Source organism: Elephas maximus, chromosome 24, assembly GCF_024166365.1.
Source record: "Elephas maximus indicus isolate mEleMax1 chromosome 24, mEleMax1 primary haplotype, whole genome shotgun sequence".
NCBI classification, from domain to species: Eukaryota; Metazoa; Chordata; class Mammalia; order Proboscidea; family Elephantidae; genus Elephas; species Elephas maximus.
Genome location: NC_064842.1, coordinates 4,950,871 through 4,978,693, shown reverse-complemented (window position 1 = coordinate 4,978,693; position 27,823 = coordinate 4,950,871). Strand labels below are relative to the sequence as shown.

Here is a 27,823-nt window from a genome sequence, read left to right as displayed (position 1 = left end):
CAAGCAACATGAGCAGAAAATACCCCTACTGATGATCCATGAGATATCTGACACATATATCTAATTGTACTCTTCACATTTAGAAGTATTTACTGAAGGAAAAGTGTTATTTTCTGCAGTGCACAGTAAAGAAAATCCCAGGATAAAAACACCATCAAAAAATTAAAAACAACTCTTCAAGTGATCAATTCATATGCCTGTGTATTGCATTTGCACTTTTAGTTATGATATATGGATGATACTTGTAATATGGTTTCATACTATCTAAGAATATCAGTATGGATTACACCTCAACATAAAGAAAACAAAAATCCTCACAACTGGACCAATGAGCAACATCATGATAAACGGAGAAAAGATTGAAGTTGTCAAGGATTTCATTTTACTTGGATCCACAATCAACAGCCATGGAAGCAACAGTCAAGAAGTCAAAAGACGCATTGCATTGGGCAAATCTGCTGCAAAGGACCTCTTCAAAGTGTTGAAGAGCAAAGATGTCACCCTGAAGACTAAGGTGCGCCTGACCCAAGCCATGGTATTTTCAGTCACATCATATGCATATGAAAGCTGGACAATGAATAAGGAAGACCGAAGAAGAGTTGACACGTTTGAATTCTGGTATTGGCGAAAAATATTGAATACACCATGGACTGGCAAAAGAATGAACAAATCTGTCTCGGAACAAGTGCAGCCAGAATGCTCCTTAGAGGCAAGGATGGTGAGACTGCGTCTTATGTACTTTGGACATGTTGTCAGGAGGGATCAGTCCCTGGAGAAGGACATCATGCTTGGCAGAGTACAGGGTCAGTGGAAAAGAGGAAGACCCTCAACAAGGTGGATTGACACAGTGGCTGCAACAATGAGCTCAAGCATAACAACGATTGTAAGGATGGCACAGGACTGGGCAGTGTTTCATTCTGTTGTGCATAGGGTCGCTATGAGTTGGAATCGACTCGATGGCACCTAACAACAACGACAACAGCAAGAATATCAGTTCAGTTTTATTGACCACAAAGTCAAACAAATTGGAGAACACAGTGTTAACCCAGTTAACATAACCCACTTAACACTTTGCTCACAAAATAATAAAATAAAAGTATGCACATTGATGAGAGATCATGTAATGCCTCTCAGTGTGGCCATATTACAGTTCTCTCTCTTTTTTTTTTTTTTAGTATGCTGTATTTTAGAAGGCCAGAAAAGAGCCAAACAATAGCAAGAAAGAATCCTAACGTAAACACTTAATCTTAATATCCTTCTCTCCCTTTTTTTTATTTAACAGGTGGTAACTACACCCTCCTGAACGGCACACAGACCATGCATAGCAGTGAGAAGAGCAGTCAGTGGGTTCTTGTCGATGGGTTGGTTCCCTTTACTAACTACACCGTGCAAGTGAATGCTTCAAATAGCCAAGGCAGCTTGATAAGTGATCCTATAATGATTGCAATGCCTCCAGGAGGTAAGCCTATGAAAAATATTGTCTACCTCATGGTATATAAATGCCCGAGAACTAAGCCTCTATTGAACACCCTGGTTTATTGTTAGAATATTTTTATTTTAGAACTTAGAGGCTCAATTTTATTTCTGATTGTTTTGTTGTTATTTGTTTTATTGAGACCCTTTATCAAGACCCTTATATTGATGATCTTTTATTGTTTTACTGAGAATGCTTTCGTATGGCACTGTGCCTGTACTAATGTGTGTTTATATACATGTATGTATACACCTATATAAATATCTTCACCTTTTGCATGTTATAAATATAGGGAAGTGGTTTTTGTTTTGGGACTTTACTTAGATTCATAAATTCATATTTTCAATTTTAGCTTTAATTTTCAACTGCAATGATTCTCATTCCTAATTTGTTGAAGAGCCATCTTAGATGTACATCTAAGCCTTCCCACTTGGCAAAAAAGAACAGTGAGCAAATCATATAAAAATAGGAAAACTCTATTCACACTAGAAAAAATCCCATTAAATTATATTCCCTTGTGATTATAGTACACCAATATGTGCACTGTTCCATGTGAAATGTGATACAGCCTGGATATTTTTATTTTAAATATGTCTATGAAGAAAATGACAATGTACTCGAACTATCACTATTTGGGTATAAAATCAGTTTCACCCTTGTTTTAATTATTTGTGGGAAATAATTACTGAGGAGCCTTGATGGTCCAGTGGTTAAAGCAATTGGCTACTAACCAAAAGGTCAATGGTTGGAACTCACAAGTGTTCCCTGGAAGAAAGATGTGGCAGTCTGCTCCTATAAAGATTCACTATCTTGGAAGCCCTACAGGGCAGTTTTACTCTGTCCTGTAGGGTCACTATGAGTCAGAATCCACTCGACAGCAGTGAGTTTGTTCGTTTGGTGTGGTTTGGTAATTACTGAGGAGAAAACTCCCTCTCAGGTTTACATGATGGCCCTTGAACAGAAAGCATGACTTAAAATAAGAAGAGCCTGATTCTCCACTGAGTGTTTAGGAATGTATATTTTCTAAAAATACTGAAGGAAATGTTTGCCCTGTGTCCCAGCTTCTGGAACCAGTGTTCTGGAGTAAGGAGAATGTCACCATGCTCTTCACAGCAGTCTGCAGGGCTGGAGAGACCCCCTCCAGGCACAAAGAGAATAAGAACACCAAGTACCTCATCACTAGAGGAAAATATGGGTTAATACGCAGTTTATATGGAACACTCCCTCCTACCCCAAAGAAAATATTCACTATTGGTTGTATTATAAAAACCATTCACTGTTATCTACCTTTTATGTCATTGTAAGGATTAATGAATGGGTGTTTATTAAACACTTGAAACACTAATGGCAGAAGTCACATTGTCTAAGAAAAGAATGCTTGAAAGAAACATTTGGGGCTGATTAACTCAGGTAGTATCATAACCATGAATCAAGAGAAAGGCAGGGAATTGAATTTAGGTAAGTGCTTGTTTTAGAAGTGAGATAAAACAGAACACTACAAACCTTGAATATTTGTATCTTCATTTTTACTCTAATCCAAATGCGTAAATGCTTAAAGGGAGAGAAAATTTTGATGACTCTAAACGTTCATATATACATATTACCCTTTACTCGCATTTAGAAGTTGAAGATAGAGATTTTAAGTTACATAGTGATACTTTCTTAACCCTGAAACCCATTGCCATTGAGTCGATTCCTATTCATAGCGATCCTATAGGACAGAATAGAACTGCCTCAAGGGTTACCAGGGACTGACTGGTAGATTTGAAATGAACTTTTGGTTAGCCACCAAGCTCTTAATTACTGTGCAACTAAGGCTCACTTTCTTAACAGATATATGGAATTCAATGAGTTATATATTCATTTCATGGAATTTACACTGATTTAGATAGTTTGTGGTTTGCACAGCATCCGTAAAACAGAGCCAATTTAATCATTGTTCATGTGTTTAACAAAGTGTGTTCTAATAATTTATAATATGTATGTATATTTATTTATAATATATATAATGCAGTGGTTAAGCATTTGGCTGCTATCCAAAAGGTTGACAGTTCAAGTCCACCAGCTGCTCCTTGGAAGCCCTATGGGGCAGTTCTGCTCTGTCTTATAGGGTCACTATGGGTTTGGTTTATTTGCCTTAAGTGTATATATGTATATGGTGAGAAAGACAGAGTTAACTACTTAGTTCCTGAGTGGTGCAGATGGTGAAAGTGCTCAGTGCTAACTGAAAGATTAGAAGATTGGTGGTTCAAGTCCACCCAGAGGCACCTCAGAAGAAAGGTCAAAATCAGCCATTGAAAACCCTGTTGAGCACAGTTCTACTCTGGCATACGTGTGGTTCCCATTAGTCAGAATATACTCATTTTCAATTGGTTAGATATGGATGGATGGATGGATGATGGATGGATGGATGCTGGGTAGATGATGGACAGATGGATGGACAGACAGATGGACGGATGGACGGGTGGGTGGGTGGGTGAATGGATGGTTGGATGGATGGATAGGCAGACATAGTTCAAAAGCAGCAAACTCCTATGCTAACTCGATACACACAGTGAATATGTCTGTTAGAAGAAGCATTAATATTATACAAAAAAGAAGCTAAAATATTGTTTCGTAGTGATACAGCAGAACTGAAATGAACTGCTAACTGAGGCTTTCTTCGTCTGCGCTATGTGGATGGTTATCCATGTCATTATCATAACGCCATCCAGGCCCACAGTCTTGGCCCCATGCCCTCATTCACTTTATGGACTCAGAAATCCATGGTTTGGGAGACAGCACTTTACCAAAAGAGGGAACAAAACGCCTTTAAGGACAGGCAGTGATTTGCTCAAGTTTATTACAGCCATCAGGACATACTTTCTTTCATCATTAGATTGTTGTTGATTACAATTAGGAAACTTATAGCTTTGAAATTATCTTTTTTATGACCTTGTGGCAGTTTAAAGGTGATACCTCATTGATTAAATAGGTTTTAGTTCATGCTTCCTTTTACTTAATGACCTGAAAACATATTATCCTGATTTACACATAAAATCATGCTGAAAAGCATGTGGCATTCACTAGAATATGTGTGTTTAAGTAGAATTAAATTAGTGCTGAGAGTTATTAAAGAAATCTTGCATGCCTTTGTCCAGTGAACTGTGTTCCATACTGCAATGAATAATAAATGAACCGGTGTACAGAAGCAACCCAGCTTATGGGCAGGCAAAGTTCTCTATGCTATTTACTTTTCCATTGTATTTGGATTGTTATCATTATTGCCATTTCCTTGATTTCAATGTTACCTCTCTTTTATAGTGATGTTGAATTCCTAGTGATATCTTTCACTGTTGGATTATACAAGTATCATAATGATAATAACCCTTGCTGTGTCTTCTTCTCAGTAAATTTTGAGAACATAATAAAAAGGTTTGAGCAAAGCAGAAATACCTTTTCCTTTTTTTTTCTTTATCCAATATTTGCTATCAAATGTGGTCTGGGAACTCCTTTGATCTGCCCCACTCTTACTCAGATTTTAGGTTTCAACTTAGAAATCATTCCATCAGAAAGTCATGTCTTACCTACAAAGGCAGGGATACAAGCCTTCTGTATCCCACAGTGCAGTCATGTCATATGGAAATTGTTTAATCTGACTGTCACTACCACTGGTTGTAAGATCCTATACAACAGAGACTTTCTCATTCACGTTTTTATTTTTGGTGCTCAGACAAAACCTAACACAGGCTTGCTGTTGGTGTTGGGTACTGTCGAGCCGATTTCAACTCATAGCAACCCCACGTGATGGAGTGGAACCGCTCCATAGGGTCTTCCAGGCTGTAAGCTTTATGTGAGGAGATCATCAGGTCTTTCTCCTGAGGAGCTGCTGGGTCAGTTTGAACCACTGACCTTTTTGGTTAACGGCTGAGCGCTTAATCATTTGCACCACCAGGGCTCCTTCTGACACAGGGTAGATACATAATAAAACTTTGGTGAATTATCAGTAAATAAATCAGACAAGATGATTTAGTTACGAGTTTTAAATTGTAAGCTTGTCATTGCTCACGCCTGCCCACACCCCATCCTCTACCTGAACAACCTTGTATTGTAACCAACCAGGGAAAACTGTACTTTCTCTGTACACTACGGTCCAATGTGGGAATACTGGGGCTGTGTAGATGCATTTAGGGCCCAGGCTGTAAGGAGGGTAGGGAATATTGGAGGCCAGGAATCATCTCAAGTTGCACCAACTGATTACTCTGATTCTTCTCATAAACCCATTGCCCTCCAGTTGATTCTGACTCGTAGCGACCCTATAGGACAGAGTAGAACTACCCCATAGCCTTTCCGAGGAGCAGCTAGTAGATTGCAACTACTGACCTTTTGGTTAGCAGAGCTCTTAACCATTGTGCCATGAGGGCTTCCTTCCTCTCATCCTGGTTACTTTTCTTGGATGAGCAGACCTTACTTTACATAAGAATTTGCAAAGGAGAGGGAAGAGGACATACATAAAGAATTTTACCTGCTGCTTCATTTTCCTGGAGCCCTGGTGGCGTAGTGGTTAAGAGTTCAGCTGCCAGCCAAAAGGTTGGCAGTTGGAATCCACCAGCCACTCCTTGGAAACCCTATGGAGCAGTTCTGCTCTGTCCTATAGGGTCCTTATGAGTCGGAATCAACTCCACAGAAACAGGTTTGGTTTTTTGGTTACACCATATCTTAGCTGATAGCTAAGGAGTATCTTATTTGTTAGTTCTTGTGGTTAGTTGCCACCCAGTAGATTCCAAAGTAGCTAACTCTATTTTTCTGATGAGAAAAAAAAAAAAAGATTAAAAAATATGATAAACCCAAGTTATTTTGGAGATAGGAATTAAGGGAGGCAAGAATATATACTAATTGCTCCATATACTAATGATTAATAAAACAAAAAACAAAAAACCAAGCCCATTCCGCTGAGTCTATTCCAACTCATAGTGACCTTATAGAATGGAGAACTGCCCCACAGGGCTTCCAAGGAGCGGCTAGTAGATTCCAGCTGCTGACCTTCAGGGTTAGCAGCCTGAGCTCTTAACTGCTGCGCCACCAGGGCTCCAAATGATGCATGGCAAATTCTAAAATAGCACACATTTTACATTTTAAAGACTTATTTTAAAGATAGTATTTGGTCAACTAGAGGAGCTTTGGTTTTTGTTTGTTTTTGGTTTGATTTGGTTTTTGCTCAAATTATGTAGCACATTTACACCCTACACCCATGCACTCAGGTTTTTGTATTTCTGCAATTACTGTGTTTTTAGGTTGTTTGTAAGAATGTATTGCTCATATTTAGCAGTAAGGTAGTTTTAGAAATGAAGATTGTATTTAATCTGAGCCTTGACTAGTATTATACTGCAGGTTCAAGAGTTCTAGGGAAAGCAGTAAAAAAAATAAAAATGAAATCCAAATGTTAATCCATAAATATGAAACTTTCCTGTGACCTCTGCCCCTTCAAGGTCTGGAGTTACTAATGGGGTTAGGATTTCAACTCTTAATGGGGCTCAGTGCATTAGTGTTTTGTATGCATGGAATTCAGCATTCAGTTTAATAAGTGGTTGACATTGGTGATGTCCCTTAATTTGCTTAAATCTAATTGGCTCTTTTATCAGTCAAACCTGTATGGATTGGCAATTGATCAGAAAGGGTCAGCCATGACCGTGCATGTAGTTAAATGACGGAGCCACCAACTAAAGCCACAGCTCCATGACAATCAGCAAAGGGAGAAGAATGAGCGAGCTTAGAGGAGGAAGGCAAAGGAGCTTAGAAGTTTTGCAGGATCTTCACGTTCAGAACAAAGGCATTATAGAGTGTATAAATTTTAAATACACTGCGTTTTGCCTCCAGACTTAAAGCTTTTTTCCAGACGAACTGAAATCTTGTCTGAAACTGTCTTTGTTACATCAAAGAACTACTCAGAAAGCTAAAAGAGACAGAAGAAGCATAAAAGGGCATAGTTTAAAATGATTAGTGACAAATTCCATACTGACGAGCTAGAAACAGATTTTTTTATGAAAGTTTCATATTTTTCCAAAAGGAATAATTTTATTGTTTATCTTTTTCTGAATTGGTTTGTTATAGTAGTGAAAGTGACTCAGAGCCACCTTAGTTTATGAACTTAATCCAGTTTTCCTACGACAATAAATATTTTGTCATTTATAAATTCAAATTATCATCTACAAACCTCAGGAAAATACTCAGCTTGAGGAAACTCTTCCTTTTCCAAAGGTATGTTATTAAAAAATAGTAATAACGAAAGAGGCAAAATGGCAGTGAGTGGTTTTTCGAGGGTCTCTTTGACTGTCTCTCCTTCCCCTTAACCCTTTCTCTACCTTAAAACATACATGAAAGAAAAGAGGTACATCAATTTGGAATTTAAACTTAGGCGTGTTGTAAAAGCATAGACTTTGAAGTTCTGCAAGCATGGGTTTGAATCCACCTCTTACACTCACTAGCCGAGTGACTGTGAGCAGACCCACAAATATACCTGAGCCTCAGTTTATTCATCCATAAAACTGTCTTGAGGTTTATTCCCACCTGATAGAATTTTTCGGAGGACTAACCAACCAAATACATGTAACATGCTTAGCACAGCAATTAACGTTTGGTGCTTCCTAACTTCTTTGTTCTGCTTACCTACTAGCCAAGCCAAGCCAGTTGCCATAGAGTTGATTCCAACCCGTAGTGACCCCATAGGACAGAGTAGAACTGCCCTACAGGATTTCCAAGGAGTGGGTGTGGATTTGAACTGCCAGCCTTTTGGTAAGCAGTCATAGCACTTAACCACTGTGCCACCAGGGCTCTATTTTCCTACTAAGACCCCCCTTTTTTTTCTTCACTGCAGGCTAGAAAATGTCCTAACAGAAAGGGTGAGTGAAAAGCAGTCTTTCACACAGGCGGGAGAGAAGAGAATGGTTTTACCCTGCTACATTTCTGTCCCTTTCTACACCTACCCCTTAGCATGTTAGTGACCCCGCTTCTGAGGTGGCTGTGCTGCGTATTGGGTGATAAGGTCTGCGGGAAGGATAGGAGGTGATTTTCCTTTTGAAATAGCTTTAGCATCCCCCTCTGTGGCTTCCAGATCACGATTTGCAAATGGTTTTTACACCAAACTCTCATTGGTGGTCTTGGGATTCCAACGGGCGGGAAAGCAGCACACTTCTCCTTAGTAGATCTGTCTTCTGTATTCCCGCTAAGCCACTAATTGAATACGGTTTTTATCTTTATTTTGTTGATTTCTATTATCTGTATTTTTATAAATCATAGACATTTTCATAAATCATAAAGACATGATTTCATAACTTTGTTGACTTTAGCCAAAGAGAGAGATTTCAAATTCCACACTAAACACGATTTCTTGCCTTCTCCTAATTCTCCTAAAATATCTATTTTAAAAAGTTAAACCTTTAAATTGAAACTTTATTTCATTTTTCACTGACAGGGAAAGTTTAGTAGTAACTCAGAGAGCATGCTTTTGAATAACTAAATGAAATGTTTACTTTTTTTAAATGTAGTATTTTCTGTCCAATAATAACAAGTGTAAAATAATACGTTAATCATTCCATTTTTATTGCTTGAATGCAAAATTAAATTTTGTTTAGATTTTTAGGAGACTGTAATGTGCTTTGAGTTTTCTACTTCCATGTATCAAACTACCCCCAAACTTAGCAACTAAGAACAGCTACTCTTTACCATTTCTCATGATTCTATGAGTTGTCCAGGTGGATCTTCTGCATCTCACCTGGGCTTAATAACACTTCTGCGTTCAGCTGGATGAACAGCTGGGCCTCTCTCTCTATGTGATCTTTCATGCTTAAGGACACTAATCTAAGCTACTTCAGACCATGGTTGACTTAGGTTCCAGGAGTCAAGTCCCAAGGTGTAAGCCATTATCAAACCACTGCTTGTCCTGAGCTGGCCAAAGCAAATTTCTTGGCCAAGACGAGAAACATGGATACTAGAAGGTCTGATGTACTAAGGCCCACAAATGTAACAATGTCCTGTAAAAACCTAGGTAAATGTGGTTGGTTTTAGTAAAAAAAAAAAAAAATTGTATACATATTTTGAATATATATATATATACATACATATGTGTGTGTGTGTGTGTGTGTGTATATATATATTTATATATGTCAAGGATTTCATTTTACTTGAATCCACAATCAAAGCCCTTGGAAGCAACAGTCAAGAAATCAAACGATGTACTGCATTGGGCCAATCTGCTGCAAAAGACCTCTTTCAAGTGTTGAAAAGCAAAGATGTCACTTAGAGAACTAAGGTGGACCTGACCCAAGCCGTGAAGTTTTCAGTCGCCTTGTATGTATGTGAAAGCTGGACTATGAATAAGGAAGACTGAAGAATTGATGCCTTTGAATTACCGTGCTGGTAGAGAATATTAAATATACCATGGACTGCCCAAAGAAAGAACAAATTGGTCTTGGAAGAAGTACAGCCAGAATGCTCCTTAGAAGCAAGGATGGAGAGACTTTGTCTCACTTACTTTGGACATGTTCTCAGGAGGACCAGTTCCCGGAGAAGGACCTCATGCTTAGTGAAGTAGAGGGTCAGCGAAAAAGAGGAAGACCCTCAATGAGATGGATTGACACAGTAGATGCAACAAGGGGCTCAAGCCTAGCAATGATTGTAAGGATGGCGCGGGAGCAGTGTTTCATTCTGTTGCACGTAGGGTCGCTATGAGTCAGAATCAACTTGATGGCACCTAACAACAACAACTCTCTCTCTCTCTATATATATATATATATGTGCATGTGTGTGCCTGTATATATACATACACGTACACGTATACAAATGTACATATATAAATACATAATTTTTCTATGAAATTAGGCCTGTTTTTGAAAGAACAATGTATTATCATACATACACATAAACACAAATACACAAATGGTGGAGAAGGCCGTTTACTAAAATTTTTCTTGGAGAAGATATAAAAAACATCTTTCCTAGCATTAATTATCACATTATATTTTATTTTAAAGATCAAGATAGTTATATCTATATGATCTTGTTGAAAAAGTTCATAGCTCAAAACTGGAGGAAAAAATCTGAGCTCTACTTATACGTAGGTAAGTTTTTTATTATTTTAGTTGTTTCTTAAACCTAGAGTTTGGATAGTCAGATTTCTGCTTACAGCTGTAAACTATGAGAGGCAGAACTGTGTTTGATTTGTTTGCTTCCCTAGTGTCTATGAGTCAGAACTGACTGGATGGTAATGAGGTTTTATTGTCTAGTACAAGGTGTTGAATGAATGAATGAATGAATGAGTAAATGAATTACCTGAACATTTGATTATCATAATAACTTGGAAAATAAACCTCAAAATCATCAACTTTTGTAATTGCTGTAACTTTACTTGGGTAAATATATTTCAGATGATTAGTGTTAAAGGCATTTTGAATCTAATTAAAATCAAATTATCTTAGTCTTGCCAAGTGTTGGGTAACAACCCAGCGGCACCTGAACCCAAGGTCAGTGGCATCTCCAAGAGACCGAAGAAAGACTCCGGAACCAGCGATCGTGACATATGGTTTATTTGGGAAGCTTAGTTACAGGACCGTGGCCCAGGGTGGTGGCTGGACCAGTTTAGCACTCGGCAACCACCTAGCAAGGGACACAAGCTTATATACCATTCCAGCTGGGACCAAGGCTCATTGTTTTCCTCCCACGTCCTTGGGCAGCCAGTGTTCCCAGGTCTTTCACATCCAGGCCCAGATGTTTTCATTACTGTTACTAAGGCATTCCTCAGCCTTGGTTGCTGGCCCAGTCATGCCACTCCCGGCATTGCACCTTAGCCTGAGTCCATCCCGAATTCATCCCCAGCATGCTCTGGGGAAGAGCAAAGCTGATTCCATTAGGAGTGGATGTGTAGAGCTGAATAGCATTACCCTACACCAAGATTACCACAGCAGTGTAGGAACAAATAACCAACTTTTAAAATTAACTGACCTGTTATGACCAGTGCTTGGTCAATTAATTGAAAATGTTGATTAAGATAGAAAAGTGTTAAAGATCCAGATATACTTTAAACACTTAATTTTAATTCAGAACACACAATTCAGAACATGTATTGACCCTCCAATCTTTTTATATAGGGCTAGGTTTTCTTTGTACATTGACTTTCTATTTATAGGTCCGGCACGTTTCCTGTAAAGCCACATCCATAACAAGTAGTTTATGATTTCCGGTTAAGCTTCTTTAAAAGTTGAGCAAAAATGTAAAGACAATTAAGAAACAATCTAAGTATAGGATGTTTCTAGGTTTTTATAATTTTCCCAGTTTTTAAGCTATTTTTCCTACACCTAAGTTGATGGCAGTGTTTATTAAGTTGTCTTTTAAGTTTTACAATACATTTAATTTAATTGTTGTAGAAACAACTTTTCCTTTATTTTACTAGTATTCATCAGTTTAAGTGATATTTAATTAAATTACGTAATTGCAATGAGAAGCACGACTGTCATAAACGGCTTTGGAAAACACAGCTGATGCTTGGCAAGCATACAGTTCAACTAGTGTCCCAGGATATGGCCCTTGAACAAAAGAGAAGTTGACTACCGATGTGAGCGCATTACAGAATAAGTGGACTTTTTTATGAATCTGGTGAGAGTATCTACCATGTATGAGATGGAAATTCTTTGAAGGTGGCCTCATGATCCACCTTTGGGGAAGCCTACCCCAGGAGGAGGGGCAGGGCAGTCTACCCCAGGAGGAAGGAAGGAAGGACCAGTAAAAACCAGTTGCCATCCAGTCAACTCAGACTCATGGCGACCCCATGTGTGCCAGTGTAGAACTGTGCTCCACAGGGTTTTCAATGGCTGATTTTTCAAAAGTAGATTGCCAGGCCTTTCTTCCAAGGCTCCTTTGGGTCAACTTGAACTTCCAAACTTTCTGATAGCACCCAAGTGCATTAACCATTTGCACGACCCAGAAACATCAAACTCTTCTCCTGGGTGCATTGCAACAGCTCTGCCTTAAAAGAAATTTTAAAAAAGGAATCATTGATTATATTTTTTCAATTGATTAGAAACTGAATCTGAGATTAGTAACATGACTTGCTCAATTGGCTTATTTTCCTCCTTTGTTTTTTAGAAAAGGAAGGAAAAACTAACCATTTTTTACTTTCTTATATATAATCTCAGCTGAAGTCTCTTTTTAAGGCGTAAGAAGAGTGGATGGTGTGGCGTGCTATTGATCAACCATGGGGAAAGTGACGACGCTTTATTACAGGATCCCGAAAAGAATCAGGAAACCCTGCTGGCGTAGTGGTTAAGTGCTACGTCTGCTAACCAGAAGGTGGGTGGTTCAAATCCACCAGGTGCTCCTTGGAAACTCTACGGGCAGTTCTACCCTGTCCTACCAGAAGGTGGGTGGTTCAAATCCACCAGGTGCTCCTTGGAAACTCTACGGGCAGTTCTACCCTGTCCTACGGGGCTGCTGTGAGTTAGAATCAACTCAAAAGCAAAGTGTTTGTTTTTAATGGGTTTAAGAGAATTAGGAGGCAATGTGAAGCTCAAAAAGCAGGAAAAGATCTAAAAAGAACTAAGAAATACAAAGGCAAACCCCATTCTATCACACACAGTCTTCATGCACTATAGCCTGAGCTTTATAAAATATTTCTGTGCCTTTTAGAGTCTGTATTTAGTACTATGTCAAGGTGCTAAATTATTAATTTTTTTTTTTTTTTAACTGGATTAACAGTTCTTGGAAATGTAAGTTTGCTTCCAGCGTACAAGGGTTAGAGCCCATCTACATATGTTTTCCGTTTTTTGCCTGCTCTGAATCCACTTTGATTCATCTGTGAGTTGTCAGTGGGAACTTCAACATGTTGGGTGGCCTGGGATATTTTAAAAATGAAAAGGATGCAAAAGATGGAAATAGAAAATAAGCACAGGTTAGAGAATACAGTAAACAGCAGGCTGAGATGGTATAGGGCTGTGCTCAGAGGGCAGAGAGGAAGGCGAGATTAACTGCCTTTTGTGATGTAGAAGCCACAGTGAAGGTACAGGATTGTGAGGGATAGCGCTCTTTAAAACACCAGTGTTCTCCCACATAGACAGATGGTTTGTCTTTACCTCCAGTGTATTTAAAAACTACACAATTTATATTACAACCAGTTCACATGAATCTTCAGAATAGTTGTGCATAATGTTTTACTTCTGTGTATGTCTTCCAAATGTGCTGCTGTTTTTTCTCTGGAAAAATCAACCTAGTGAAAGCAATAAAGTAGGTTGATTCAATGAGTATTTAAATTCTCTGTAAAATAAATTGCAGGCTTTTGAAAACACACACCATGCCATCTAGATTAACCCGTGCTTTCTCCCAAGTCTACCCTGAGGATAGACCCAACATATTTATGACTGTCTTAAACATGATCTTAAACCCTTTTATGAAAAATCTTACCTTTATTTTTTTTTTAATTTATAGTTTACCCTGCTGAATGTGTGTGCATAAATGTGGGGTGTGTGTGTGTGTGTGTGTAAAATTACATATCCTGAGCCAAAGAGAGGGCATAAACTTTTGTTTCACAGTTTGTAAAATTTTCTTCATTTTTCGTATTCAGCATTTTGACAATGAACTTTCTTCCCATAAAAGCCTGCTAGAAAAGGGACTAACTTCTGAGCCATGGATAAGAAGGAAGGGAACTTGGATGTGTGCTTACTTACCATGGATTCCAGCCTCCAGCAAAGGCTGCCAGCTTCCCAATTTACATATATCCCGTGAGGTTTATAGAGACACACACATGCCCACACACACAATTAAGCTAGCTCTAGAAGATCCTGGGGCAGAGGCGAGACAGAAAAAAAAAATTTTTAATCGCTCTTTTTTTTACTATTTTACCAGGGGAGAGCGGTGGAACAGATTGTTCCTTTAAGTTCTGCTGATATAAAAAAAAAAAACCGTATTTTACAAAAGAATTAGTGCAATTCCCCTTCTGTTTTCATCTCGGAAGAAAGGTTTGTCTAAAGCTTTAAGGTTGGAAAAAAGCACGTCTGCCTGACTGGCTCTGCAGTTTGAAAGCAACTTGAAGTTTTATGTGAATTCTTAGAGTGCCCTAAAGAAATTTTTTATTATTTATAAAAAATAATCTTATGCTTTTCTTCTTACCTTTGTTATAATAGACTCTGTCTGACTTGCATAAAATTCTGTGAGCATTATCTGCCCGTACAGTCTTACACACACACACACACAAGAGAAATGCAGTTAATGTATCCCAGGTACTCAAAGACCTCATCTTTCCATCCTGTTTAGGAACTTCGAGAAAATCCCTGTTGTACCTCTTTTCAAGGGTGTAGACCGCCAGAGTCTAAAGGTTCCAGAGTCTTGTGAGAACCATAATGAAGAATAGATTATGACAGTAGACAAATTGACTACAGCCACCATGATATTCCTGATTACTAATTAACTGGGAAAAATGAAACTAGAAATACTTCGGTGTCTAATATGTTTAAGGAGCCAGTCTTTTCCCTCACACTATGACGATCATTTTGGAACTTAAATTTATACCATCTTCAAATTTTATTTAAATGTTTCATATGTATGTATCATGTCTTATATCCTAGAACATAAATCCATGGAGAGGACAGAATGAATGCATGAATGGGGGTAGATAGAGAAATCATAGCTGACCTTCCTCCCTTCATCCCCTCTTCCTTCCTTAATTCTTTCCTTCCTTCTGCCCTTCCTTCCTTTTCTTTTTCTGTCAGTCTGTCTGTCTGTCTTTCTCTCATGTACCTTTCACCATTTACCTTGGCTCTGGACACAGTGAAAATTTAGTAATGCTTATTACCATGTTCCCAAGGGGTGATAATGGCCGTATGTTATTTTTGTAACAAACATTTTTTTTATTGCAGTCTTCATATATATATATATATATATATATATATATATATATATATATATATATATATATATATATATATATATATAAAACAAACCCATTGTCGTCGAGTCAATTCTGACTCATAGCGACCCTATAGGACAGAGTAGAACTGCCCCATAGAGTTTCCAAGAAGCGCCTGTCAGATTCGAACTGCCACCCCTTTGGTTAGCAGCCATAGCACTTAACCACTACACCACCAGGGTTTCCATATATATATACGCCCCCCGGGCAACCCTGGCTCTCCATTCTCAGTACATGTGCTGTGTATGGAATTGACTGTGCCATAAAGCTTGACCAATGAGAACATCATATTCCTTTGCCTCAGTGACTTCTCAGGAATGGCATATATCCCTATCAGAGTCAATACAATTCAGTAAACCAGAATGGCCAACAGAGGCTTATGCTGTCCCCTGAGTTTGAATCTGGGATGATGTACGCCTGGAGCTACTGCCAGCCATCTTGTCTCTCAAAAAGCCTGAGAATGTAGCCAACGTGGAAGAAAGCTGAGGAGAGCTGAGAGAAGGAAGGAGAGCAAATTCTCATGGCTTCATCTTATCCTTTGAATCCAGCTGTGCTGAAGCCAACCCCTCACCCATTAACGCCTTTCATCATTAAGTCCATAGGTGCCACGTGAAAACAAAAGCATTTAAACCAAAGAAGCTTGGAAGAAAGGAAAAAGGGAAGAGGCCATTTAGAGAAACCTCAGAACTTCTTAAAAATCATACCAAACAGAGACAGGCCAACATAGATGTCAGTTTTTGTTGGAGGTCCCAAATGTGGGCTCCTCAAGAAGCAAACCTGATGTGAATGAAATCATTGACCTCATTCTGAGGTGCTCCTCAGAGTCCCTACATGTGGCAATCCTTTGAGGTGCTTCTCTTCTGTTTCCAAATCTCAGAGCCCTGAGCTCTAGCAACAACTCTTATACTAATCACCTATCTGGTCTGAGCTAACTTGACTTGACCATATGATGCAGGATTTTCATCTCTAAAATGTCAGACTTGAACTAGATGAGTGGTTCTCACCATGTGGTCCTGGATTAGGAACGTCAGTATTACCCTGTGTCTTAGTTATCTAGAGCTGCTGTGACAGAAATACCACAGATGGGTGGCTTTAACAGAGATATATTCTCTCACAGTTTAGGAAGCTAGAAGTCCAAACGCAGAGTGCCATCTCTCTCTGTCAGCTCAGGAGGAAGGTTCTTGTCTCTTCAGCTTCTGCTTCCTGGTTCCTTGGAGATCTCCATGTGTCTTGGCATCTACCTTACCCCATCTCTGTCTCTGTCTTTGCTCACTTTTTAAATCTCTTTTTATATCTCAAAAGAGATTGACTCAAGATACACCCTCCACTAATCCTGCCTCATTAACATAGTAAAGACAACTCATTCCCAAATGGGATTATAACCACAGGCATGGAGGTTAGGATTTACAACACAGACATCAGGGGACACAACTCAATCCATAACACCTGGGATCTTGTTTGAAATGCAAATTTTCAAGCTCCACTCTAAACCTACTGAATCAGAAATTCTGAGTGCTGAGTGCGGGGCCAAGCAATCTATGTTTTAACAGACCCTCTAGGTTATTTTATTGCACACCCCAGTTTGAAAACCACTGAGCAAGATAATTTTTAAAATACCTTCAAAGCAAAAACAAACAAAAATCCCATGATTTGCCTTTGACTCTATGGTGCACTCATAGCTGGGGCACCAAGTCCCTGGGGGAAAATAGGTAGGGCAGAGCTGTCACGCAACTTCACTTTGAATAAAACCAAACCAGCCCCTTGCCATCGAGCAGATTCCCACTCATGGCAACCCCATGTGTTACAGAGCACAGCTGCACTCCACGGGGGTCTTTAAGGCTGCAAACTTTTGGAAGGGAATCTCCAGGCCTTTTTTCCAAAGCGCACCACCCAGGGACTCCCGTCTTTGAATACAGAAACTCGATTGTTAGGGTCAGAGGCCTTTTCAACATAAAGGAGCCAGCACACCTTCACTCCTAGTCTTCGGGATGGGGCAGGAACAGATACCATGGACAACCAGTCGCAGATGTGGAGTCCCGCCTGTGGCACCAGAAAGCAACAGGCACAACGTTTTATGCACTGAGGAACACTAATCAGCCCTACCGTGAAGCTGCTGTCGGCTAAATTTCCTCTGCTCTTGGGTTCCTTCACAGAACATCTGTTATAAAGAATTCCATGTAACTAAAACCTCAGTCTCTTCCCTCTGGGGAATTTTCTTTAATGAGAGAGTCTTGTGGCTGCACCTCATCTGTAGGGTTTTGAAGTATGTTTCCTCAAGCCAGTTACATCTTTATCCTGGACTCTACGATTTGGTGGCTATTAGACCCCATAGTTAACATTTTCCTTGTAGACATTCACAGATACAACTCCCTGGAGTTGGCTGATAGAGTTTCCGGTTGCCTAGAGAACAATTAAAATCATGCAAATTTATTTGATAAAAACAGTTTTCTCAGATGTAGTAATCACTCACAGCGTACTCTGTGCAGGTGCTGTTTTGCACGCATTAACTCATTTAATCCTCACAATATCTCTGAGTGCAATGCTACTATTATCCCTGTATACAAATGAAGATGCTGAGGAAAGAGAGCTAAGCTAGTAAGTTAAGGTCACACGAGTAGGAAATGGCAGAGACCGTATTCCAGTCCAGAGCTGGTGACTGAGTCCTTTTCCTTTGCATTACACTCTGTGGGCTGTCTGAACCTCCTTCCACAGCTGTTCATATCCTCTGCTAGCTAAGGGAGCACAGTTTCTGGGCTGCACTTTTATCAGGGGTTTGAAGATGCAACTTGATTACAGCAAGGTCAAATATAGTTTTAAGGTTATCGTTCACTTGAGATATCAGGTGTTCAAAACCTGTTGCAAATAGACTAAAGAACTGCCCTTAACTAGCTACACTATCCATGCCCTTGAGTGTACATTCAAATGAAAGAAAAGAACATACAATTGAAAAAGATATTTTTACAGCTTACGAAGAAGCAGAAGGATGATGCAGTATTATGGAATATACACGCTATGTGTTATCCAGTTGCCACCATAGTTTTTAACTCATGGCAACTCCATGTGCGTCAGACTAGAATTGTGCTCCGTATGATTTTCGGTGGCTGATTTTTCAGAAGTAGGTCACCAGACCTTTTTTCTAAGGCACCTCTGGGTGGACCGATCCAAACTTCTAGTCAGTAGTTAAGGCAATGAACGATTTGTGCCACCCAGGAATTCCACTGTGTGTGTGTAGGAGGCAAAAAAACAAAAACCGCTGTTGGACTTATCCTTTCTCCATATGGTTATAAGTACTTATGTGTCCACCAAGTGGTTCGACTAGCTTCTTTCATATTCACCCAGGAACTTATACCTAAAATAACATAGAAGAGAACACTAAAACAATCCTGGTATTTATCTATTTAGGAGAAAAGGCTCATTGTGACTTTTCTGAAAATATTTCTTTTTCTGCACTTTTATCTCTTGAGTGAGACATGAATTGTACTGTACACTTCCTTCTGGGGCTTGTAATACAGATTTTAGGTTTTCTGACTGGATTTCTTATTACAGAGACTTTTGTGTAGGTGTGAGACAGAGAATTTTATTACAGCGTGTTCAAATACATTTATACAAAATATTAGTGAGTAGCAGCAGTTTCATTATTAATAACCAACTTGTCCTCTCTTTGAGCCAATAATAAAATTGAATTAAATGTGTTAATATCATTTCTCAAGGGAAATGAATGGATGTGTATCTTCTGATTCCACATAACTTGTGCTATTGTAAAGAGAGAATTAGTTTACCTAATAATGTTAATTTTTGGAAAATTAAAAAAATTTAATTAAAACTAGGAGAGTAAGGAAACATCTATTTTTAGAAATAAATAGATAGATACATATAGGTAGATAAATCCTCTCCTCCCCTTAGTAGAACAATTTCCTGTGAACAGATTTTAACATACAATCAGATAAGGATGCTCACTTACAAGTGGAGTCCTCCAGAACCCAGCACTGTGAGCAGCCTTTTATGGTAAATGACTCCCTGAAATGGTCACAGGAATGACCGCTTATGTCATCTGGGCTATCAGAATGGTGGAGCACTTTCCTCATCAAAATCTGTGGTTGAAGATGCAATCACAGGAAAAAGGCTTAAATCTAGTTCATATGGTTTAGTATAAAAAAATGAAGTAAACACATCTCGCAAATTGTGCATTTGTTAAACACGCTGACTGCAGTGCCTGTCAAACTATTGGGATTTAATTCATCCGCCACCCTCTGATAATATGAGGAATTGGGCATCAGGATTGGAGGGAGACTCATTAACAACCTGCATTATGCAGATGACACAGCCTTGCTTGCTGAAAGTGAAGAGGACTTCACTTACTGATGAAGATCAAGGACTACAGCCTTCAGTGTGGATTACACCTCAACATAAAGAAAACAAAAACCCTCATAACTGGACCAATGAGCAAAATCATGTAAATGGAGAAAATATTGAAGTTGTGAAAGCCTTCATTTTACTTGGATCCATGATCAATGCCCATGGAAGCAGCAGTCGAGAAATAAAAAGGATGCATGACATTGGGCACATCTGCTGCAAAAGACTTCTTTCAAGTGTTGAAAAGCAAAGATATCACTTTGAGGACTAAGGTGTACCCGACCCAGACCATGATATTTTCAATCACCTCATATGCATGTGAAAACTGGACAATAAATAAGGAAGACTGAAGAAGAATTCATGCCTTTGAATTATGGTGTTGGTGAAGAATACTGAATATATTGTGGACTGCCAGAAAAAAGAGCAAATCTATCTTGAAAGAAGTACAGCCAGAATGCTCCTTAGAAGCAAGGATGGCAACACTACATCTCACATACTTTGAACTTATTGTTAGGAGGGACCAGTCCCCGGAGAAGGACATCATGCTAGGTAAAGCAGAGGGTCAGCGAAAAAGAGGAAGACCCACAATGAGACGGATTGACGCAGTGGCTGCAACAATGGGCTCAAGCATAACAACGATTGTGAGGACAGTCCAGGACTGGACAGTGTTTCCTTCTGTGATACACAGGGTCGCTATGAGTCGGAACAGACTCCACACCACCTAACAACAACAACAACAACAGCTGCCTCTGATTCCCAGCATTTTCATTTATTGATTGTGTGACCTCGGGAAAGTCATTGCCTCTCTGAGCCTCAATTGATTCATCTGAAAAGGGGCTTAATAATCACAGTACTTGACTCAGTAGGTTTCAGTAAAGGGTAAAGGTGCTGAAGAAAAAATAGAAGTTGTTGACAATTTCTTACTTCTTGGATCAGCAATCAATGTCCATGTAAGCAACAGTCAAGAAAGGAGACAACATACTGCATTGGGCAAAACCATTGCAATAACAACTCTTTAAAGTTTTAAAAGCAAAGATGTCCCTTTGATGACTAAGGTGCATCTGACCCAAGCCATCGTCTTTTCAATCACCACATACGCATGCAAAAGTTGGGTAGTGAAAAAGAAAGACAGTATAAGAACTGGTGTTGTTTGAACCGTGTGTTGGGGAGTAACAGCGAATAGACTATGGACTGCCGAAGAATGAACAAATCAGTCTTAGAAAAAATACAACCAGAATGTTCTTTAGAAGAAAGGATGATGAGACTTCAATGGACTTAATTTTGGACACATCATCTGGAAAGACTAGTCACTAAAAAAGGACATTTTTTGGCATAGTGGGGCCATGGTGTGCAGTGGTTAGGAACTGCAGTGTGCTGTGGCTGCTAACCAAAAGGTCAGCAGTTCAGATCTACCATCCACTCCTTGGAACCCTGTGGGCAGTTCTAATCTGTCCCATAGAGTCACTCTGAGTCAGAATCGACTCAACACTCAACGGCAACTAGTTTGATTTTTGGCTTTTTTTTTTTTTTTTGGCAAAGTAGAAGGTCAGTGAAAACAAAGGACACTCTCGGTGAGTTGGACTGACAAAATAGGAAAATAGGCACGACAATGGACTCAGATACGCCAGCGATCGTGAAGACGGTGCCAGACCTGGCAGTGTTTCGTTCTGCTCCACGTAAGGTCACCGTGAGTCAGAGTCAACTTGATGGCAACTAAGAACAACAACAAAGGATGTGTGTGCACTGAGAGACCATCTGGCACACAAGTAGGTGCTCGATGAATTTTGTTTTACGTATATAAAATGTGATACATAATAAGCACCAAATACGCATAAGCTCTCACTATTTAGGTTGAAAGCTAAAGGAACTCTAAATATCTATATTTTCATTTTCCTTGATGAGTCCGACAACTTCCTATTAAAGCTAAATGTCCGGAAACAACAGGCTGGTTGTGGTGTATTAACGGCTAGTGAGGACCGATCTGAGGATCAAAGCTGCTCTTTGGGAGCTATCACTTGGCTGGTAGGAAGCGCTTTAGCTCTCTCCCCTGTCTCCTGTGTTTGTACCGTCTGTCTTGGAAATATCCTTCCCCACAGTTCCAGAAATTTGATGTTTAATTTAACACAAAGGTCTTTGAGAAGCACAACAGGGCGTTGTTCCTGGTAGTTGTGGCATTGAGGAAATGGAAATGTACATGTTTTTTCTCATTTATCAAAGCAGTGTGAGAATCTAAACTGACATCTTATATCAAATGAATTATGAACTGTGTACTTTGTACCTAAGGGAACAACAACTAAATTAGAGTTCTGGATAAAAGAGAGAGAGAGAGACAAAAATAGGTTTGTAATAAAACACACAGTAATTTCTGTTGCTTTATCTGACAGTGACATGACCAGACAGTCTTATTGTGGAACTAGTGAATGGAACAGACTACTCTGAAATCTGTAAAATTTAAGCAGATTAGAGAGCTTTTCTCAGAAAGGATTAAACCTAAATTCTTTCTCATGTAACTAGGCACCACGGCCATTGAAACATGCTTGATAATCTAAAGTTAACTTGTTGTTTTTCTCAGTGCTTACTTTCTGAGAAAAAAATAATTTTTCGCAAATTCTACTTGCTGAGAAAAGACGAGAGTAGAGGTTCTTGGGGGGGATGAGGACAGTGGTATAGGGAATGAAAACTGATATACGGATACCGTCTCTGCTCAGTGTGGTGTAGCGCCTACTCACATACACGCACTGCCGTACACGGATTCTTCAGCTAACATGCAGAACGAGCACATTACCCTACTGATGAAGAGTGTGGATTCTAAAAGCTGGTTATGTTCAGATCTTAATTTCCCCTCTACTAACAATATGACCTTCAACAAATTAGACATATCTACTTTGCCTCAGTTTTTTCACCTGTAAAATGGGGGAAATAAGAGTGGCTCCTTCATAGGGTTGACACTGTGTAGTTTAAGTGTGATAATGCTTGCAAAGCACGTAGCACAGTGCTAGACACACAATAAGTGGGTGTTGTACCGCACGGCCACCCTCTCTCCCTGGGCGCAAAAAGACTAGATAGACATCAGTAAGTTAGCACTCCACTTTTTAATAGTTGCTGATGCCTGCAGTATACAAAGCATTGGAATTAAACTTTTAAGCTGAGGAAAGGCCCTGTCATGTCTATGCAATATACCACAAATGTAATTTATAAAATTACCAGTTGAAAATTCTTGGTGAGTGAGGGCGATCATGCTTTCTTTTTCTAAGTAAAGCTACATTTTAGGTTAGCATGCTATTCCTCAAAAATAGGATTCCAGTCTGTGCTACAAATGAAGAGGGTCTATTAATATAAAAGTGCCTGGGTGGTACAAATGGTTAGGCGCTCAACTACTGACTGAAAGGTTGGAGGTTTGAACCCACCCAGTGGTACCTGGGAAAAAAGACCTGGAAATCTCCTGAAAAGCCAGCGTGTGGGGCACAATTCTGCTCTGTAATGCACGGGGTTGCCAGAGTCAGAATCAACTCATCAGCAACTGATTTCTTTGTTTGTTAGTGTAAATACACTTGTTTTAGGCTCCTGAATTCCCACAGGTTCATAAACCTAAAAGCGACGAAATTTCTTGGCCTGAATCCCATGTACTTTCTCCTCCCAATGCTGTGTTGGATAGCAAATGTGTGATTAAATCACTAAACACCTGGACCAAACCCATTACTGTCAAGTTGATTCCGATTCGTAGCGACCCTGTAGGGCGGAGTAGAACTACCCCATAGGGCTTCCAGGGCTGTAATCTTCCTGGAAGCAGACGGCCACATCTTTCTCCTGTGGAGCTCCTGGTGGCTTAGAACCACAGACCTTTAGATTAGTAGCCACCTGCTCTCAACACTGCACCACCAGGGCTCCTTTGAATCGTAGACCTATTGCTAATCTCCTGATTACAGATTTTATTTCCATAAGTGTAATTACATAGTTATTAATCACTGTTGTGGTCAAATAAGCATTATTTTCTTATTCTCAAATTTTGATTCTAACTCTACTGCTCATGAGCTGAAATTAGTCCATAGAAGTCTTTCAGCATTTTTATCCTATTGATGGTGATTATTTTATTCTCCTAATAGAGAATATGAAATTAACAGCCTACTGAGGAAAATGATACCCCCGTGTAATCTGAGTGTCTTTAGGCTAGATCTAGTTATTAGTTGGATAATTAATTAATTAGTTTGAATATTAGATCCAATCCCATTGCTAAATTGACTTTTATAACCAATCCTCTCTGATTCTTCGATGATTAGAAGACTAATATCTTGTCAGTTATTCAAAGATTGCTCAATTTCTTGGTTCTCGATTTTATAGATTTTAATGGATTCAATGATACAAAAAAAGGAGAGGTCTAATTCTCAAATCCTAAGTCTTATTTTGGTGTTGTTCTTTTTAGATACATTCAACAAGGGGAAGTTTAGTCCACTTCTTCTACAGAGCATGGCTTTGACCCCTAGCTTGAATTGACTCATTGTTAAAAATTGTTTATTAACCTTGCTAAGTATATTTATTAATTTCACAAAGATGAAATTCTTCAGAGAATTATTTTAAATGAAGTGACCGAACAATACTTGAACTAAAAATAGGGTAGATTTAATCCACTAATATTTTCATTGTATATTTATAAAATTATTTTTCCAATTGAAGGTACACTAAACAAAAGATTCAAGTAACCAGATACTGAAGGAAAAATAATTTGATCTTGTAGCCTAGAAACTAATTTGGATGAATGTGATCGTATTGAAAATACTAGGAATACTAAGGAACATTCGTGGGAATACTAAGAGGAATTCAAATGTCAAAAGCAAAGCCTTACACAGAGTGTCTGAAACTAGGAAATCTCCATAAGGAGAAAAGGATGGAATTTGGTTGGTGGTTTGAGATAAAAAAAAAAAAAAAAAAAAAAATTCTGGGCATTACAACCACCAACTTCAGGGCCTCTAATTAGTCTAACAAAGTGACAGTTCCACATTCTACTTGAACAAATAATGTAACTAATGAAATTCAAAATCCCTGTTTTTCTCCGAGCACAATGAGCTACGTAATTCACAGCTTTGGGGTATTTCAAAATTAACAACAGATAGCTTTAGTCTACCCAGTATTTCCTGATTAACAAATTCACTGAGATGATCTTGCAGGCTAATTTTAAGCAATGCTTTAATCTTAAACTACAAAGAAAGGTGTGAGTAGGGTGTGTTGCCTGGGCCCTATGGATGCAAATGTGAAGTGGAATCTTCTATTTCTCAGAATGGTCAATAGCAATTAGTATTCAGTCGTGGCTTTTTATTCTGGTGGCCTTGACCCACCTCTACCCACCCTCTCTGTATCACTCCTATTATATACTGTAAGTGGGGATATCCTTCCTTCTTTTCCATTCCAATTAAAGCATTCTTAGTGCACACAGGGACAATTTTTCATCCTATGAAGAATAATTACTGGAGGTAGTAAAATCTGCCAATCGGGCTTTGTATAACTTTTGACAAATATTTGCACCAATTTTGACTGATAATATTCTCACACCATTGAAATATTGCTGAACTTTCGGGTTCTACTCGGAAATGTAGACCCAGATAAGTTTCGGTAAAGACCCAAGACAAATGTTTTGCCAACTTCAGGTTTTATTTCAGTAACATGCTCCAAAATATTTTATTTTGCCCCGACATGAGAAGGAAATGATGGATTTTTTAACAAAATTTTTTATTTTATGCACACTCTTTCTTCCTAGACAGGACTTTTGTCCCAAAAATTTCTATCCTGTACTGGCGACAGCCTTGAAGAAAACGTCGTGGTTTCTCTAACCTACATCTGTAAAGCCCGCAGCCCTTGCGCCTTTTTTCTCTATTTTCTCTGGAGCCTTTTCTGGGCTCTCTCAGAATCAAATGTGTCTTTACAAGTAAGAGAGAGAAAAATCAGGAAACAAAGAGAGTGAGAGAGGCAGAAACAGACAGACTCAGAAAGACAATTTCTTCAACCTTGCCAAAAAATAAACCAAACCTATGCAGTCGATTTACTCCCCACCCCAAAACTCAAGATTTCAGTGACACAATTTAAAAAAAAAACTTCGAAAATGCCTTTTTTTCTTCCCAAACTCCTCGTTGTGAGATTCCTCCACTCCTCAATGTAGGATTTAAACCCAAGTCAGTTCCATAGTCTCCTGTTGGGAGAATACAGACGAGGCAAGGAAAGGAGCCCAGCCAACCTCTGTGCCTATGACTAGGGCCAAGGTTCTCACCTGTCAGGTCATATTTCAGCAGCATAGCTTAAAAAAACAGGAGCTCGAGTTCTGGAGCCAGGTTGCTGGATTCAAACAGCAGGTCAACCACGTGGTAGCTGCGTGATCTTATGCACGTCATGTAACTTCTCTCAGCCTCAGTTTCCTGGACCCATCCTACTCTCTACATAGGACTATCACAAGAAATAAACGAAATAACACACAGCATTTAGTCCAGAGCCTGGAATATAGGATACATTCAGTGTTAATGCAGGTATTTGAATCCCGGTGGCATAGTGGTTAAGTGTTTGGCTGCTTACCAGAAGGTTGGCAGTTGGAATCCACCAGCCACTCTGGAAACACTATGGGGCAGTTCTACTCTGTCCTATACAGTCGCTATGAGTTGGAATTGATTCAACAGCAGTAAGTCTTTTTGTTTTGTTTTTTATCTTTACAAATGCATATAGAGATGTTAGCATATTCAAGGGGCAGCTAATCAAAATTATTAAGGTTGTATATTTAATAACCCTTAACATAAAAAACTTGAATTTTTAACCAAAACTTTAAGCTTTGTTCAACTCTTACGCATCCAAATCGTATTGACTGAGTTTTTCTAGTTTCCAGGCACAATTCTTACTCATTGTCCAGCTTTCACATGCATATGATGCAATTGAAAATACCATGGCTTGGGTCAGGCGTGACATGCATATACACCAGCAATGAGTAATCTGAAAGGAAATCAACACTCCCATTTGCAATAGCATCTAAAAGAATAAAATACCTGGGAATAAATTTAATCAAGAATATGAAAGACATACACTGAAAACTATAAAACATTGCTGAAAGAAATTTAAAAAGGCCTAATAAAATGGAAAGACATTGCATTAAGAACATTGAATGTCAATACTCCCTAAAGCAATACAGATCAATGCAATCCCTAACAAAATTCCAACACCCTTTTTGCAGAAACGAAAAAGCTGATTTTCAAATTCATATGAAAATTCAAGGAGCCACAAATATCCAAAACAATCTTGAAAAAGAAGAAAGTAAGAGAACTTACACTTTTTGATTTCAAAACATATTATAAAGCTGTATAATCAAACCATCGTGGTACTGGCACAAGAATAGATATATAGGTCAACGGAATAGAATTGAGAATACAGAAATGAACCCATACATCTATGATCGATTGATTGTTGACAAGGGTGTTATGTCCATTTAATGGAGAAAAAAATTGTCTTTTCAATAAACGGTACTGGGACAACTGGATTTCCACATGCAAAATAATGAAATTGCACCTATACCTCACGCCATATATGAAAATTAACTCAGATTGGATCAAGGATCTAAGTGTAAGAACTAAAACCATGAAAGCCTTAGAAGAAAACATAGCAACATTGCTTCAGGGCCTAGGTTTTGACAATTGATGCTTAAATATGAAATCAAAAGCATCATAAGCAACAAAAGACAAAATAGATAAAATGGACTTCATCAAAATTGAGAACTTCTTTACATCAGAGGACTTTATGGAAAAAATGAGAGGGAACCTACAGAGTGGGAGAAAATATTTGGTAACCATACATCTGATAAAGGTTAATATACAGAATATATAAAGAACTTATACAGCTCAACAATAAAAAAGACAACCCAATTAAAAAAAAAAAATAGGCAAAGTACTTAAATAGTCGTTTCACCAAAGATGATGCAGCACAAGAAACAACAAGCACGTGAAAAGATGTTCAACATCATTCGTCATTAAGGAGATACAAATCAAAACCACAATGAGATACCACTTCACTCCTACTCAAAAAAAAAAAAAAAAAAAAATCCAAAA

At 38.8% G+C, this 27,823-nt stretch overlaps 1 protein-coding gene across 4 annotated transcripts in view; it reads left to right on the top strand.

The window, feature by feature from the left end:
* USH2A (usherin) overlaps positions 1 to 27,823 on the top strand; it is a 906,431-nt gene that overhangs the window by 520,545 nt on the left and 358,063 nt on the right. For all 4 annotated transcript variants that reach the window (XM_049868234.1, XM_049868232.1, XM_049868231.1 and 1 more), the window contains one exon: positions 1,283 to 1,459. In XM_049868234.1, the coding sequence (XP_049724191.1) occupies positions 1,283 to 1,459 (177 nt within the window). The remainder of the gene's footprint in view (positions 1 to 1,282; positions 1,460 to 27,823) is intronic.